Source organism: Camelina sativa, chromosome 11 (genome assembly GCF_030686135.1).
Source record: "Camelina sativa cultivar CO46 ecotype springtype chromosome 11, ASM3068613v1".
Lineage (NCBI taxonomy): Eukaryota > Viridiplantae > Streptophyta > Magnoliopsida > Brassicales > Brassicaceae > Camelina > Camelina sativa.
Genome location: NC_141890.1, coordinates 15,813,820 through 15,828,231, shown reverse-complemented (window position 1 = coordinate 15,828,231; position 14,412 = coordinate 15,813,820). Strand labels below are relative to the sequence as shown.

At 39.7% G+C, this 14,412-nt stretch overlaps 1 protein-coding gene across 1 annotated transcript; it reads left to right on the top strand.

Moving 5' to 3' along the window:
- The first annotated feature begins 8,323 nt into the window (after window positions 1-8,323).
- Window positions 8,324-11,345, top strand: LOC147934051 (uncharacterized). Its single transcript, XM_087472449.1, has 5 exons — window positions 8,324-8,426; window positions 8,654-9,501; window positions 9,607-9,693; window positions 9,811-9,948; window positions 9,999-11,345. Exons 1-5 carry the CDS (start codon window positions 8,324-8,326, stop codon window positions 11,343-11,345), a joined length of 2,523 nt encoding a protein of 840 aa, XP_087328575.1.
- Window positions 11,346-14,412: the final 3,067 nt, after the last annotated feature.

The window sequence follows — 14,412 nt, the reverse complement described above, 5'->3', positions numbered from 1 at the left end:
CTCTTGGACCTCTCTTCCCGTTTGCAAATTTTACTTGCAAGAGTTCAGACAAAATCTTGGTTGTCGCCTTATCCCCATATTTAGACCTGGACGAAACATCACAGCTGTGTTTCAAAGTTACAGTTTTGATTTCCACATTCTGCGAATTCGGGTGGTTGGTTGCATATACTCGCCAACCGCAGTTCTTGTCCACGCATGTTGCAATAACCCTGCCTTTGTCAGACTTCCCAATTCTGAATTTAAATATCCTTTTCATGGCATACACACACAGCTCTTGTCGTAGGGATGCCTTGCTTTCAAATATTCGACCTATATAAATTAAATCTCAGCTTTTTTAAGGTCCATGTTTCTCTCCTGGGGTGGCGCACCTTTGACATTATCATGAAAAGGTGGAGCATCTTCCAACAGCAAGGGGTCATCGATGTCAAGGATTGTAAATCTAGCTCTCTCAAACTCCTCATCCCCAATGCTGACTTGGCTAACTGTTCTTGGGTGTTCTTCCAAAACAGGGTAATTGCTTAGACCCTGCCCAAACACATCTAATTCATCACCCAACCTCAACCCACTGTTTCATATTGTCGACCCTCCTTCGACACGCACAACACCCTCAACTGTATAATCGTTGTTAATTCTCTCACTCCACTCGTCGAAATTGTAATCTTGCTCATCATCAGAAACGGAAATAGAACCTTCTGCATCCGTAATATCTTCATCATTATTAAATGTATTCGATAACCAAACTTCCACTTCAACCAGGCTGTCTTCCATTGACAAGTTGGTTTGTGACACATGTATTCCAGCAGTCCTGTCAACACTTAAATCTATCACAGAGTTACTCATAGTGGGACAATTGTCCACTGACCCCAAAGAACAAACCTTCCTATTACTCGTCAGCATGTTTGGACAACCTCTGATTTGTCTGCCATCATTCTCCAATATTTTTCTAGTGGACGACAACATTGCAGACATATAGTCGTCCATCATAGAAGACTGCCTTTGTTGTTCTTTATCTTGCGACTTTAGCCCTTCTTGTCCAATAGCTACACTGTCAACTCTTTCACCTTTGTCATGTGCTTCTAATCCCTCCACATACGCCAATAGGACATCATCGGAAAGGGCTTCTTCTTCCACCCTGCACCCAACAGCCTCCCAACTTCCTTAACTGTAACATACAACCTCATCCCAACAAATTTACTTATTCTCCTTTTAAACAGCGCCAACTCCACATTGTTGCTGACTATAATCGGGGGTATTTTCCCATTACTTAATGGCGCCGTTTCACCTGAATCACAAAAGGTCAGAACAACGCTACACTCCTTGTTTAAACGAAAAACCCTTTTGATGGTTGTTTCAAACTCTCGGAAACATGTGTCAATTCCATATGACACACATCTTCACATTTCTCCGTGGGCAGGAATAAATTTTCATTCTCCGTTTTCACAACATACCCATTCGCCACGAAGGGCACACACGGTTTCTTCCATTTCTTAAACACTATGTCCTGCCAAAAAAAAATATATAAAATTTCAAAAATTGCACACTTATATACGTCCCACGATATTTAATGACAGAAAGTTCTTCAGCTCCCCAACCACCGACATTTATGGCGGACGACTATACCTTCTATGGCTGCCTTGGAGGACAACACCTATAGCTTCTCCTTCGAATTTTTGTCCACCACAACCATACGAATACTCACGTTGGTCGTCTCCTAAAACATCTCCTCTTCTTTGTTTCCAAACAAAAAAAAGTTTCCAATTCCTAAACATTTTTAGACCTGGATCCTCTGCAAATTATTCAACAAACACCCCATTATCCAACCCATTGGCATTAACTACACGTCTTGTCAGTCGCTAATGAGGCCGCTTAACACCTGCTGTCCAATTACACACCAATACGTGCCATTTCATCCCGCCATTTTCGAGGGTCTATTAGTAATTGCTAACATTCACTTAACTTTGTCCACCAATATCAGTTCTACGAAATTTTGTCTATTACCGGACAAGTTATACATTAAGATGGGGTATCCTGTCTACTTTGTATGTTTGGTTGACTACTTCAAATAAGTTTACGTAAAGTCCACCTATTTGTGGTCGTCCATAATTATTTATGTCCAAAATAGCGATACCTTGACATTATATGTTGTCCACAAATTCTCAACCACATGTCCCGGGTACCGCGTGTAGTCACGCGCCCATCTCTACTTGCACAGCTTCTCATCACGCGCCCGTCCCCTCTCCTCGTGCCACCGTCGGACTGACGTTATTATGAAGGCAATCTGGTAAAACTTATAATGCCATGTTTAATGCATATGGCAGATTAGAAAAGTTTAACAATATGACAGATTTGATAAGAATTAAAAAAAATATGGCATAAATGGCAAAAATCCCAAAAAAAACCTTTTAAATGGCAGCCAGAGCCTCCATAACACCAAGCAAGCAAAAGTTGTTCACAAGATTATCTTCCTAAAAATATAAAACTTCATGTGTCGACTCAAAAAAACTGAAACAGAAACGCCAAAGTGCAACAAAGATAAGTTTGTTCATTTGAATGTTCCGAGCAATTTTGTTGATGAAGTCAAGTGTTCAAACCAGAACAAATCACATAAAACAAAACTCAAAACTTAAGCACCTATGAGTGACAGAGTCAGACCTTTTAAATGCCTTTCCCATATCCGGACGCGTTAAAATCTTAGAGAGGAGCAACCCGAAATCCTGCGCATAGGGCCCGCACTGCGCAGATAGTCCTTACAGAAACACAAAATCTTCAATACCAGAGGAGCAAGATCGTCCCCACATAAGCTCTTATCATTTGCAATGCTTGTATCAACAGAAGAAATATCAAACGGGACCAACACAAGGATCGAAAGCCACAAGAGAGTAACACATTGGGCCTCCATTTCACCAGTGCTTTCTTGCCTCAAGGATGAAACAGAAGTCATGGTATGGCATTTCTCCAGAAGCGACACAACGAGTTCTAAATCGGATATATGATGCGGAAAGAACTTGATAACAGCTTTGTAGCCACAGAGAGTAACTAAAGTATAGATAATGGTGCAAATGGGTTTGATTCTATCGAGAATTTCATCAGGTTTCGCTTCTAATTCCCAGCAGAGCTGAAGAGCACTTGTTACATAGCTTTGACCGTATCGAGAATTTCATCAGGTTTCGCTTCTAATTCCCAGCAGAGCTGAAGAGCACTTGTTACATAGCTTTGACCGTATCGTTGAAAAAACAGCTCTTTAATGCTAACTAGTTCACATAGTTATTCTCCACAACTCGCGGAGGCAAATACAAGACTCGAAACTGCTTCGTTAATCTTGTCATTAAACAATTTTCTGCATGTTCATAATTGAATAATATATTAGTGTTTTTGTATTTCAGGAAAAGTAGAACCAAGAGAGAAATAAAATAAAATATGTATATATAGAATTATATTATATGTAACTTGTGTTTTTTAATGTAGGGGATCGTTGAACGAGTGATTACACAAGATCTAAGACAATAAGAGGAAAGGGCGAAAAAAGGACTTTTATTGAGATAGCGAAAGATCGGCGAGTTCACAATATTTTATGTGAAAGCTGGTCGGCTAATTACAATATTGCACTCTCGCTAAAAGACTATCAGTACTTAAAAGTAGAATCTGTCTTATTCTAGACTCCCGTTCTAGAATGTCCTCTTCTTTTGCCCAGAAGGTTTCTATTTATAGTTGATGGGACGTATCATCTTCATGTTTTGGGGTCGATGTGGTACCGCCTTAGCACATGAATGGCGGTCGTCTCTGCCCGGGCCATCGCTTAACGGGCTGGACATAAAGTCGGGCCCTTCTAGAAGCTTCGTCGGCCCAAGTTATCCTATTTGGTTGGTCAACGTTCCCATAGATTGTGTTGACTGTTCCGTAGATGGGCCAAGTGGAAGGCCTGTTAAGGCAGGGTGAAACCCATATCCAACATGGATGTGAAAGATGATGTATTTAGTGAACCGAAGCAACAATTCGTATGCGATAACCGAGTTTTTGACGAGGACGAGTTGTTCAGTTCGACGGAGAGCATGTTTGAAGTCATTGAATCGAATGAATATAACGATGTCCGAATGTATATCTCTTGACAATGCGTGCTTCTTGTTTATGAGTAGCTTAAGACGATGTTGAAGCTGTTTCAACAACTGTTCGCATGTGGAAGCTGTTCACCATCGACGAGAGAACAATGAATCTGTTATGAGCCAAAGCCTTAGCCTTAGCTCTAGTTGTCACACCCATTCTTTAAACTAAAGAACAAAGAGATTGAAAGCTAACTTCCCTTTAACCCAAGTCTCTCTTTGAGAAATAGGTAAATTGTTGGAAGCTTGATATTCTCATTAGCATAAGGAGTCCTTTTATAGACCCTAGTACAACCGACCTAATCATAAACCAAAGCATAAAACTCCAAACCATAATCCTAATGTTTAAAAGGAAATATTAAAAAGAATCTATAATTAAACCAATAAACCAAGACACCTAAATAATAGCTCTTATCATTACTCCCCTCTTCCACTTGAAGCTTGTCCTCAAGCTTCAGCTCATGGCATGTCCTCCTTTTCAATTGGTTCGTCGTCCTGATTAGCTCCATCATTGACTATTGTGATTTGAAAAAGGACTGGTTTGCAAACATGTCCTCGTGTGAAAATTTCATCACAGTTGAAGCAGAGACTTTTTGCTCGTCGCTCTGCCATTCCTGCGGTGGTCAATTTCTTCAAAAACAGTTGTTGAGGAGTTTGTTTCTCTTATGTTTGTTGGGGCAACTAAGCTTCCTTGTTTCTTCCACCTTTGAAGCTCTCACGATTTCCTGTCCTAGGGAACAAGATCGAGTGTTGAGCTGTCCTTTGAAAACGAACTTCCTTTAACCCAAGTCTCTCTTTCAGAATTAGGTTAATTGTTGGAAGCTTGATATTCTCATTAGCATAAGGAGTCTTTTTATAAATCCTAGTACAACCGACCTAATCATAAACTAAAGCATAAAACTCCAAACAGTAATCCTAATGTTTAAAAGAAAATATTGAAAAGAATCTATAACTAAACCAATAAACCAAGACACCTAAATCATAGCTCTGATCAGAATCAAACATGAATCTGAGTTTGTTTTGTACGTGGCAGCTAGCAACTTAAAGGATGATGGTGGTTTATAGAAACATTAAGAAAGTGGCCATGGCGGTTTATTTCCCACTCCTTTTTTAGTTAGGCTTTAATCAGCGATTAGGACTAGAATTGATAATGTAATTAAAATTATAACTATATATACAATAATTGATTTGATTTACAAAAGAGAAAATTTGTAGATATGTTTTAGCCAAATTATACATCTTTCTTTTTTTATGTTACTTGATAAATTATACATCTTTCTTTTGATTTCAGGAAAAATATATAACTTGAAAAGAATGTAACTATAATTTGTTTGTTTTAGCCATATTAGATTTCTTTTAGCCAAATTGTAGATTTGTGGATTTGTTTTAGCCAAATTATATATTTTAAATATATAATTTGATGTAATAGATAGCTTTACTATGGGCCGTGGTGACAATGTCCATTATATTCTAGAAAGATTTATATTGTTTTTTTCTAATAAATCTTTTGTTTGGACAAATTAATCGATCCGTTTAGAGACTACGGAAAACAAGAAATAGATGTTGAATAGTCATTTTTATTGATCAAAGTATCAAACTCAAATACAAAAATCCAAGGCACAACGAATCAATCTTTAAACCCGTGCGTTAGAATTGAGTTGTGTGTCTTGTGCTTTAGGTCTCTTGTTTTGCTCTCGATTTTGTTCCGTATTATGTCGATATCGCTCCCTTTTTATAGAGAAGTCTATTTATCCTTATCCTCGTGGGATTTGGATTTGGGTAACCGACTCTTTATGAGATGAGGTCGTTCCAAATATTCTCTCCACGAGATTTAGTCAAATATCTTCTTGATAATATTGTCACAAATCAAAGTCGGTCCCAAAGTCCAGTTACAACCCGTATTGGCTCGAAGTTTGTTGTTACGGCTCGTATTGACTTGGCCTTTGTCGTTACGGCCCATATTGATTCAATCTTCTAGAGAATGTAGAATTCATCTTATATAAAAAATTATCATATTTACAATAGAATTTATCTATTATAATTTATATGGTTAAAATTATGCCCAACATCTTCTATTTGGATAATTCAACCGGAAAGGATATCATCAAATCCTAAATCTATAAGACAAAAGGATGTCTTATAGATTAATATATCTATAAGACATCTCCTATCGAGAATTTTTGTTTCTTGTCTATTTTCTTTTGGGTTTTTAGAGTTGTGAAAATTTTTCTCGAGATGTCTCAGTCCTTGTTGGTCGATAGGAGTCCTGTTATGAGTGTTGCGGTTCCAGTTGTGCGTAAGAGGAAGTTGAAGGTTCCTTTCTTTGCCAACACAGCTCTGATCGAGGGTTACTCCAAAACGGTGGTGGGATGGTGCTTTAATCCGCGACGTCAAGACATGAAATCTCTTCTCCTCATGTTTCCCCGTATCTAGCAGTTGGAAGGGAAAGTGGTTGGTGCGGATTTAGGGATGGGAAAGTTTCAGTTTGATTTTGTTGAGGAAGCAGACATTGTTGAGGTGTTGAAGATGGGTCCATTCCACTTTGACCATTGGATGGTCTCAATGGTTAGATGGGCACCAACGGTGGATCCTTTGTATCCTTCTTCCTTAACTTTCTGGGTTCGCATCATGGGAGTGCCATTCCAGTTCTGGGTTGAGCCGACTTTCAGAGGGATAGCTGCGGATCTGGGGCGTGTCGAGGCTGTCGATATAGATGGTGGTCATGTCCAGGTTACAATTAATGGTCTCAAGCATTTGGGTTTCAAGACTGAAGTGGACTTCTTCAATGGAGAGGAGACCATAATGTCGCTTCGATATAAACGTTTGTTCGGGTATTTTCGGCGATGTTTCAGCTTGTGCCATGACGATGATCATTTTCCACTGTTACAACCGCCGCAGGTCACTGCTGGTCTGATTCAGCAACGAGATGAGCCGGAAGATTGTCGGGGCAAGAGTTACAAAGGAGCTATCACTTCTGAGTGGAGGTAGGGTGCTGGTCAAGATGGTGGTTACAAGGGTGGTTTCAAAGGAAAGTTCATAGGAGAAGGCTCTCAGACGGAGGGGAAGCGACCTTTTGAGGCGAGGAATACAAAGGGTACAAAGTCTAGGTCTGATTTATCAAGAGGGGAACCAGTGGCTAAACAGAGACGTTTTCAGTCTTATGTTCAGTACAATGACTATTGCCATTCACAAGCGGTTGCTAAGGAGACCACTGTTAAGGAGTCTCTTGGTTCGTCGGTGGTGATGGAGAGGGGTGGTGTGTCTGACTCTCAGGTGGAGACTGGTGTTCCTATCCCGACGAAAGTGGTTCGTAAGGCTTTGTTTCAGGAGGAAGAAGCCAATGTTGGTGAGGTCATGGACAAGGAGAAGCCAAAAGATCCAGAGGAGCTGCCTTTGGCTGATGGTTTGGGTGTCGTAGGGCAAGCAGGGGATCGAGTTGTGTTAGAGAAGGTGGAGGAGTCTGTGGGTCTCGGGTCTGGGGAAAGTGGAGATGGTTCTGTTATCGCTGTAGAGGGGATGGTTGGGGAGTGTTCCTTGGGCAATGAGGAGATCCTGCCTAATGTCGACGTTGTTATGATTGGGGAACATGATGGTTCTGGTGAAATAGATGAGGTTCTGGTTACCGGCTTGTCAGGTGATATTGTCTCTGAGACAATGGTGACAGATCAGCAGGTGGCGGATGGAGCTACCTTGCCCAAGCAGCGTAAGGGTAAGGGTGTCATGGGACTTAAGGGGATGGGGTCAAAGAAGTTGAATGTGTATGTTCGTACTCCTCGTAAGCGTCCAGCTCCGAAGGGTACAGGTCCATCCGGGGTTACTAATAATCCTAAGCCACATGTGGTGGAGAAGGAGGCAATGGGTGGCACCAAACCACCACTTCCGAGAGCTGATATATGAAGATTCTAAGCTGGAATTGTCAGGGATTGAGTAATAAAGCTACTATTGGGTATCTCAGGGATTTATGGGGGAAGCATCGGCCAGATTTCTTGTTTCTTTCTGAAACTAGGCAATCCTTTTCTTTTTTAGAACCTTTTTTGGTCATTTTGGTTAAAACGGTTGAACCTGTTGGTTGTAGTGGTGGTCTTGCACTATTTTATAATAACAAAAATAATAATGTTTTTATTTTATTTGAATCCAATAGACTTATCGATGTGAAAATTGTATACAAAGGAAAATTAATTTATCTCTCTTTTGTATATGGTGATCTAGTTCCAAAGAATTGAGAAATGGTTTGGGAACGGTTAACAAGGATTGGTTTGAATAGAGATTCTCCTTGGTTTTTAATTGGGGATTTCAATGAGTTAAAAGGAAACCCTGAGAAGAGGGGTGGTAAATTGTGTCCTGCCTCTTCTTTTGTGCCTTTTAACTCAATGATTCGACATTGTGGATTCAACATTGTGGATAACAAACCGATACGATGTCGGTTAGATCGGGCTTTGGTGAATGAGGAGTGACATGACTTGTTTAAGGACTCTTTTATGGAGTATCTAACAATGATTGCGTCAGATCATAAGCCAGTGTTAGCTGTTATTGAGGATAAGATTCGGCGGGGTCAGGGTGGTTTTCGATTGGTAGACGGTGGCTTGACAAGGAGGGTTTCTTTGTTGCGGTTTTCGAAGGATGGGATTCTACGACGGGAACTGCTCCCAGTGCCACCCTGGTGGATAAAATTACTAAATGTCGCCGTGCTATTTCTCGTTGGAGGAAAGAGCAATTACCTTATGGGCGGAAGACAATTGAGGATCTAAAGTCCAAATTAGCGGTAGCTCAGGAAAATGATACTACTTCGGTTGATGAACTTGCAAAGCTTACTTGGCGGTTACGGGAGGTGTATAGAGATGAAGAAGTTTACTGGTACCAAAAAAGCAGAAGGCAATGGATGTGGCTTGGTGACCATAATACCAGCTATTTTCATGCTCATGCAAAGCAGAGACGAGTTCGGAACCGCATTGTTGGTCTTCATGATCAACATGGTGTTTGGACGACGGAGGAGAATGATGTCCAAAATATTGCGGTCTCTTATTTTCAAGACTTATTTACATCTTCGGACCCTTCGGATTTTGCGGACATGTTAGATGAGATCCAGTCATCTATTACTTTAGAGACAAATGAATTTTTAACTCGAGAGGTTTCCGAACAGGAGATTAAACATGCATTGTTCATGATGCATCCGGACAAGGCTCCAGGACCGTACGGGATGACCACCCTTTTTTACCAGAAAGCATGGGCTGCGGTTAAAGCAGATCTAGTATTGTTGGTTAATTCCTTCTTGCGGAACGGGGATTTCGACAAAAGGCTAAATGTGACAAACATTTGTCTTATCCCAAAGGTGGATAAGCCGACGAGGATGACGGAGTTACGGCCTATTAGCCTATGTAATGTTGGTTATAAAATTATATCTAAGGTTCTGTGCCAGAGGCTACGAACTATATTACCATCTCTCGTCTCGGAAACATAATCGGCGTTTGTAGAGGGTTGTTTAATTTTGGATAGCATTTTGATTGCCCAGGAAATGTTTCATGGCCTACGAACCAACCCCTCCTGTAAGGGGAAGTTCATGGCTATCAAAACGGATATGAGTAAGGCGTATGACCGAGTAGAGTGATCTTTTGTCGAACATTTGCTCAGGCAGTTTGGCTTTTGTGAAAAGTGGATAACCTGGATTATGTGCTGTGTAAAGTCGGTTCAATATAAGGTCTTGATTAATGGTCAGGCATATGGCTCCATTATCCCCTGTCGGGGGCTGCGTCAGGGGGATCCTTTGTCGCCCTATCTTTTTATTCTTTGTACGGAGGTGCTAATTGCACATTTTTGGAAAGCAGAGCAGATGAAACTCCTTACTGCTATCAAGGTTTTGACTGCTAGTCCCGCCATCTCTCATCTCTTATTTGCGGATGACAGTCTTTTTTCTGTCGGGCCACAAAGGAGCAATGTGAGGTGGTATTAGGGATCCTTCGGAAGTATGAACGGGTTTCTGGCCAACAAATCCATTTTAAGAAATCTTCGGTCCAGTTCAGACATACGGTGGATAATGATCTCAGGGAGGAGTTAAAAGAGGTTCTGGGGATCACAAATCTGGGTGGTATGGGATCTTACTTAGGTATCCCCAAAAGCTTGGGTGGGGCTAAGACAAAAATCTTTTCGTTCGTTCAGGACAGGTTGCAATCACGGGCAAGTGGGTGGCCCGCTAGACTTTTATCAAAAGGTGGCAAGGAGGTAATGATCAAGTCCGTTGCTATGGTTATTCCTACTTTTGTGATGTCATGTTTTCGGCTACCCAAGACGGTTACGAGGAAGTTGACTAGTGCAATTTCTAATTTTTGGTGGAGCTCGTCTGGCCAATCACGAGGGCTACACTGGGTGGTGTGGGATAAACTGTGTAGTGGTAAAGATGCAGGAGGTTTGGGTTTCCGGTGCTTGGATGATTATAATACCGCTTTGCTAGTGAAGCAGCTCTGGCGTTTGATCACCGTACCGGATTCACTCTTTGCACGGGTTTTTAAGGGCCGATACTATCGGCATTCTGATCCTTTGGATCCAATTAAATCTTATTTGCCGTCTTATGGGTGGCGGAGTATAGTTTCTGCTCGCTATCTGGTTAACAAAGGACTTATTAAACATGTAGGATATGGTGCTTCCATTTCTGTATGGACTGACCCATGGATCCCTGCTCAATCCCCGAGACCAGCACTGAGCACAGGGTCGCCTTCTAATCCCCTGCTCCGAGTTACAAATCTTATTGATAGGAGTTCTACTTCCTGGGATATGGCTCACCTTACGGCTACGTTTGTACCGGAAGATGTTGCTATGATTTCTGCCTTACCGTTGCGTCAATCGGATAAACAGGATTTACTGGGATGGCATTTTACTAAGTCTGGTAAATATTCGGTAAAATCAGAGTACCATATTCTTGTTTCCAATATGACGGCTCCCGCTGAGCCGAAAGTATTTTGGCCGGACATTGTACCTCTTCAGGCAGTTGTGTGGAAAATTAGGTGTCCACCAAAACTTCGTCACTTTATGTGGCAAGTGCTTTCGGGTTGTGTGGCGGTTACAGCTAATCTTCGGAAACACGGTATGAGTTGTGATGCCGCGTGTGGCCTTTGTGGTTTTCAGGAGGAGACGATTAATCATACCCTCTTCGAATGTCCGCCGGCTAGACAGGTTTGGGCCTTGTCGCAGTTTCCGGCGGTCCTGGGCGTTTTTCCTTCAGTGTCAGTTTTCAAAAACATGGATTATCTCTTTTAGCGGTGTACAAATGTTTCAACCCATGAATTCTTTCCCTGGATTTTGTGGTATATCTGGAAAGCGCGCAATGATAAACTTTTCAGTAATCTGGATTCAAACCCCGTGCAATTTTGCGGTTAGCGGAGCATGAGGCAAAAGCATGGGCTCTGTCTCAGACAGAGGATATGGTATTAGTATCGGATATTAACACTTCGGTTGTTCCCTGTGGAAGTGGGGGATTAGGGGTTCCTAGGTCTCTCTCGAGCTATACTTGTTTTGTAGATTGTTCTTGGAAAGCAACAAATTGTTATGCGGGTAGATGATGGTTCTGCACGTCACCCTGGGGGGACACCCCTACTATGGGAGCTGCCAACCTTCGCCGTAGTCTCTCCCCTCTTCATGCCGAGATTGAAGCCCTTCTCTGGGCTATGCGCTGTATGATTGGGGCGGATAACCAATCTGTCGTCTTTCTCACCGACTGCTCTGACTTAGTGAAGATGGTATCTTCGCCTTCCGAGTGGCAAGCTTTTACGCCTTATTTGGAGGACATACAAGCAGATAAAGAGGAGTTTGCTTCTTTTTCCTTAGTCTACATCCCTCGATCCCAAAATGGTAAAGCGGATAATTTAGCGCGACGGGTTCGCACAGTTCCGCACTTAGTTACCTATGTAAACAATGTTCCTTCATATTGGCTTGTTTGAAGAGTTTTCATCTCAAAAGTCCCCAATTTTTTTTTAGAAATCTCAAAACTCCCTTCTCGAAAAACAATTTCTTTTAGAATTATTTTTAATTTTAAAAGTATGCCTATTACCTTACTACCCTAACAAACACAGAAATATTACATATATTACATGGGCTTTATCCACCCATCCAATATCTATTGGATCTAATCCACAAACATATAATTACTTATAATTTTTTTTAAAAAAATCTAAAATCAAATAACTGCTACATTTTTTTCTCACCGTTCTCATCCATTATTTCTCAAACTATTATCTCAAAATCGATTTCGTGAAATTTGAAAAACTAGGTATTTTGTTATTGTGTTCGATTCGTAAGGAAGATGCGTCAAATTAACAAGCTTTGGAATTATAATTTGTGAATTCTGGGTTTATGTTCATATTTAAATTTCTGGGTAGTAATACTACTATAACTAGGTAAAACTAGTGTGATTTTGAAATATTAATAGAACTTGGTAATACTTCGTTTTATGTTTATTGCAAGATTTCAACGATAACTACTCTCTAGCTACTCCGAAATGGCTAAAACAAGGTGGGGAAAAAGAGGACAAAGATTGCTCAAAGTTCATAGGTAGAAGATTCGCAAGCCGAAACAAACGAAGAGGTATTTTGTTATTGTGTTCGATTGATAAGGAAGATGAGTCCAAAAAACAAGCTTTGGGATTATAATTTGTGATTTATGGGTTTATGTTCATATTTGATTTTTCTGGGTAGTAATACTAGTATAACTAGGTAAAACTAGTGTGATTTTGATATATTAATAGAACTTGATAATACTTGTTTTTATGTTTATTGCAAGATTTCAACGATAACTACTCGAAAATGGCTAAAACAAGGTGGAGAAAAAGAGGACGAAGATTGCTCAAAGTTCATAGGTAGAAGATTTGCAAGCCCAAACAAACAAAGAGGTAGAAGGAAGAGGTATTTTGCAAACGTCACGATGAAGAGAGATCGGTGGCACATACATCTAGAATCTCGCTCGGAGTGACTATGCAAACGAAGGGCTCATCGTTTCTTATTGCTAGAAGAAATAGGGAAACAAGTCCATAAATTCTGGGTTTATGCTCGTATTTGAATTTCTGGATACTAAAATAGTATAACTAGATAAAACTAGTGTATTGTCATTTAAAATTGGGTAGTAAACCAGTTTTACAAGTTTTTTATTTATTTATACGATTAATCTACAATTTTCAACTTCGTTTGGGAAAAAAAATCAAATTTTGCAGAATCAAATCTGAATTGTATTACCACGTGTGCAATATGTGTGTTCACACTTAGTGTTCACACATAGTTATACCAAGAATAATAGTTGTACCACAATTGCAAATAGTTCTACTTTTGAGGTTTTTCCATTTAATTAGTTTTACCTACTCTTAAAATTATATTTTTTAGTTTTACTGTTGATTAAAGTCTATCAACGTATAATTATGAGTTTGTTATGCATTCTTATGTTTAAAATCTACAATTCTATAACTTTGTCATCCTAACTTGGTTATTATTTACAAAGTGACCTTAAAAGTATAAAGAAACACTTGTTTAGCTTCTTTCATCACAATCCAAAATTCATATATTTTTAAAAATTTCATTCTTAGTAAACATTTAAACATTACTTTTGACGTTTACTAGTACACACATTCTTATATTTTCTTTAAAAATTATTTATGGATGTTCAACGTTTAATACTAGTTTTACTAGTTTGACCATTTTTATATTAGTTACGCATGTTTTACTCTGTTATGATATAATAAATATACACATCAATGAAAGATCAAACATTACTAGATTTTAAAATAAGTTTTATAATAGTTGTGACATAACCAACAAAGTAGTAGTACAACCCAAAATATCAAACATGAATCAAACAATGGTGTTAGATGCAATTTCATCATCCTCAGAATGTTTCTTTCAATAGTTCATACCAACAAAACCTTGGTCCACCACTCTCGGCACTTGCTCAGGCTGTTCCAAGACAGAGATGACATTCACAAACAACATACATCTTCGCTTCTCATGATCAACGGACATTAAAAATACATTAACATCTTCATCATCATTAAAATCACATTGTACTGATGCTCCTACTATTAGTGGATTGTAGCTCAACTACAATGTAACGTGACTTTCAACAAACTCAAGCTTCTTGTATATCATTCCTTTTAACATCAACAAAGTTATATCCATCACATATGTCTTGAACATTATACTATACATGTGACCTTCACACTTAAAATGCATACTAAGGTTCTCTTTCATTGTATCCTGCCAAAACAATTCCAAAAAAAACTCAATTAGTAATACTACTAGTTTAATTGGTTCTACTATATTAATAAGTATTACCAGTTTTACTA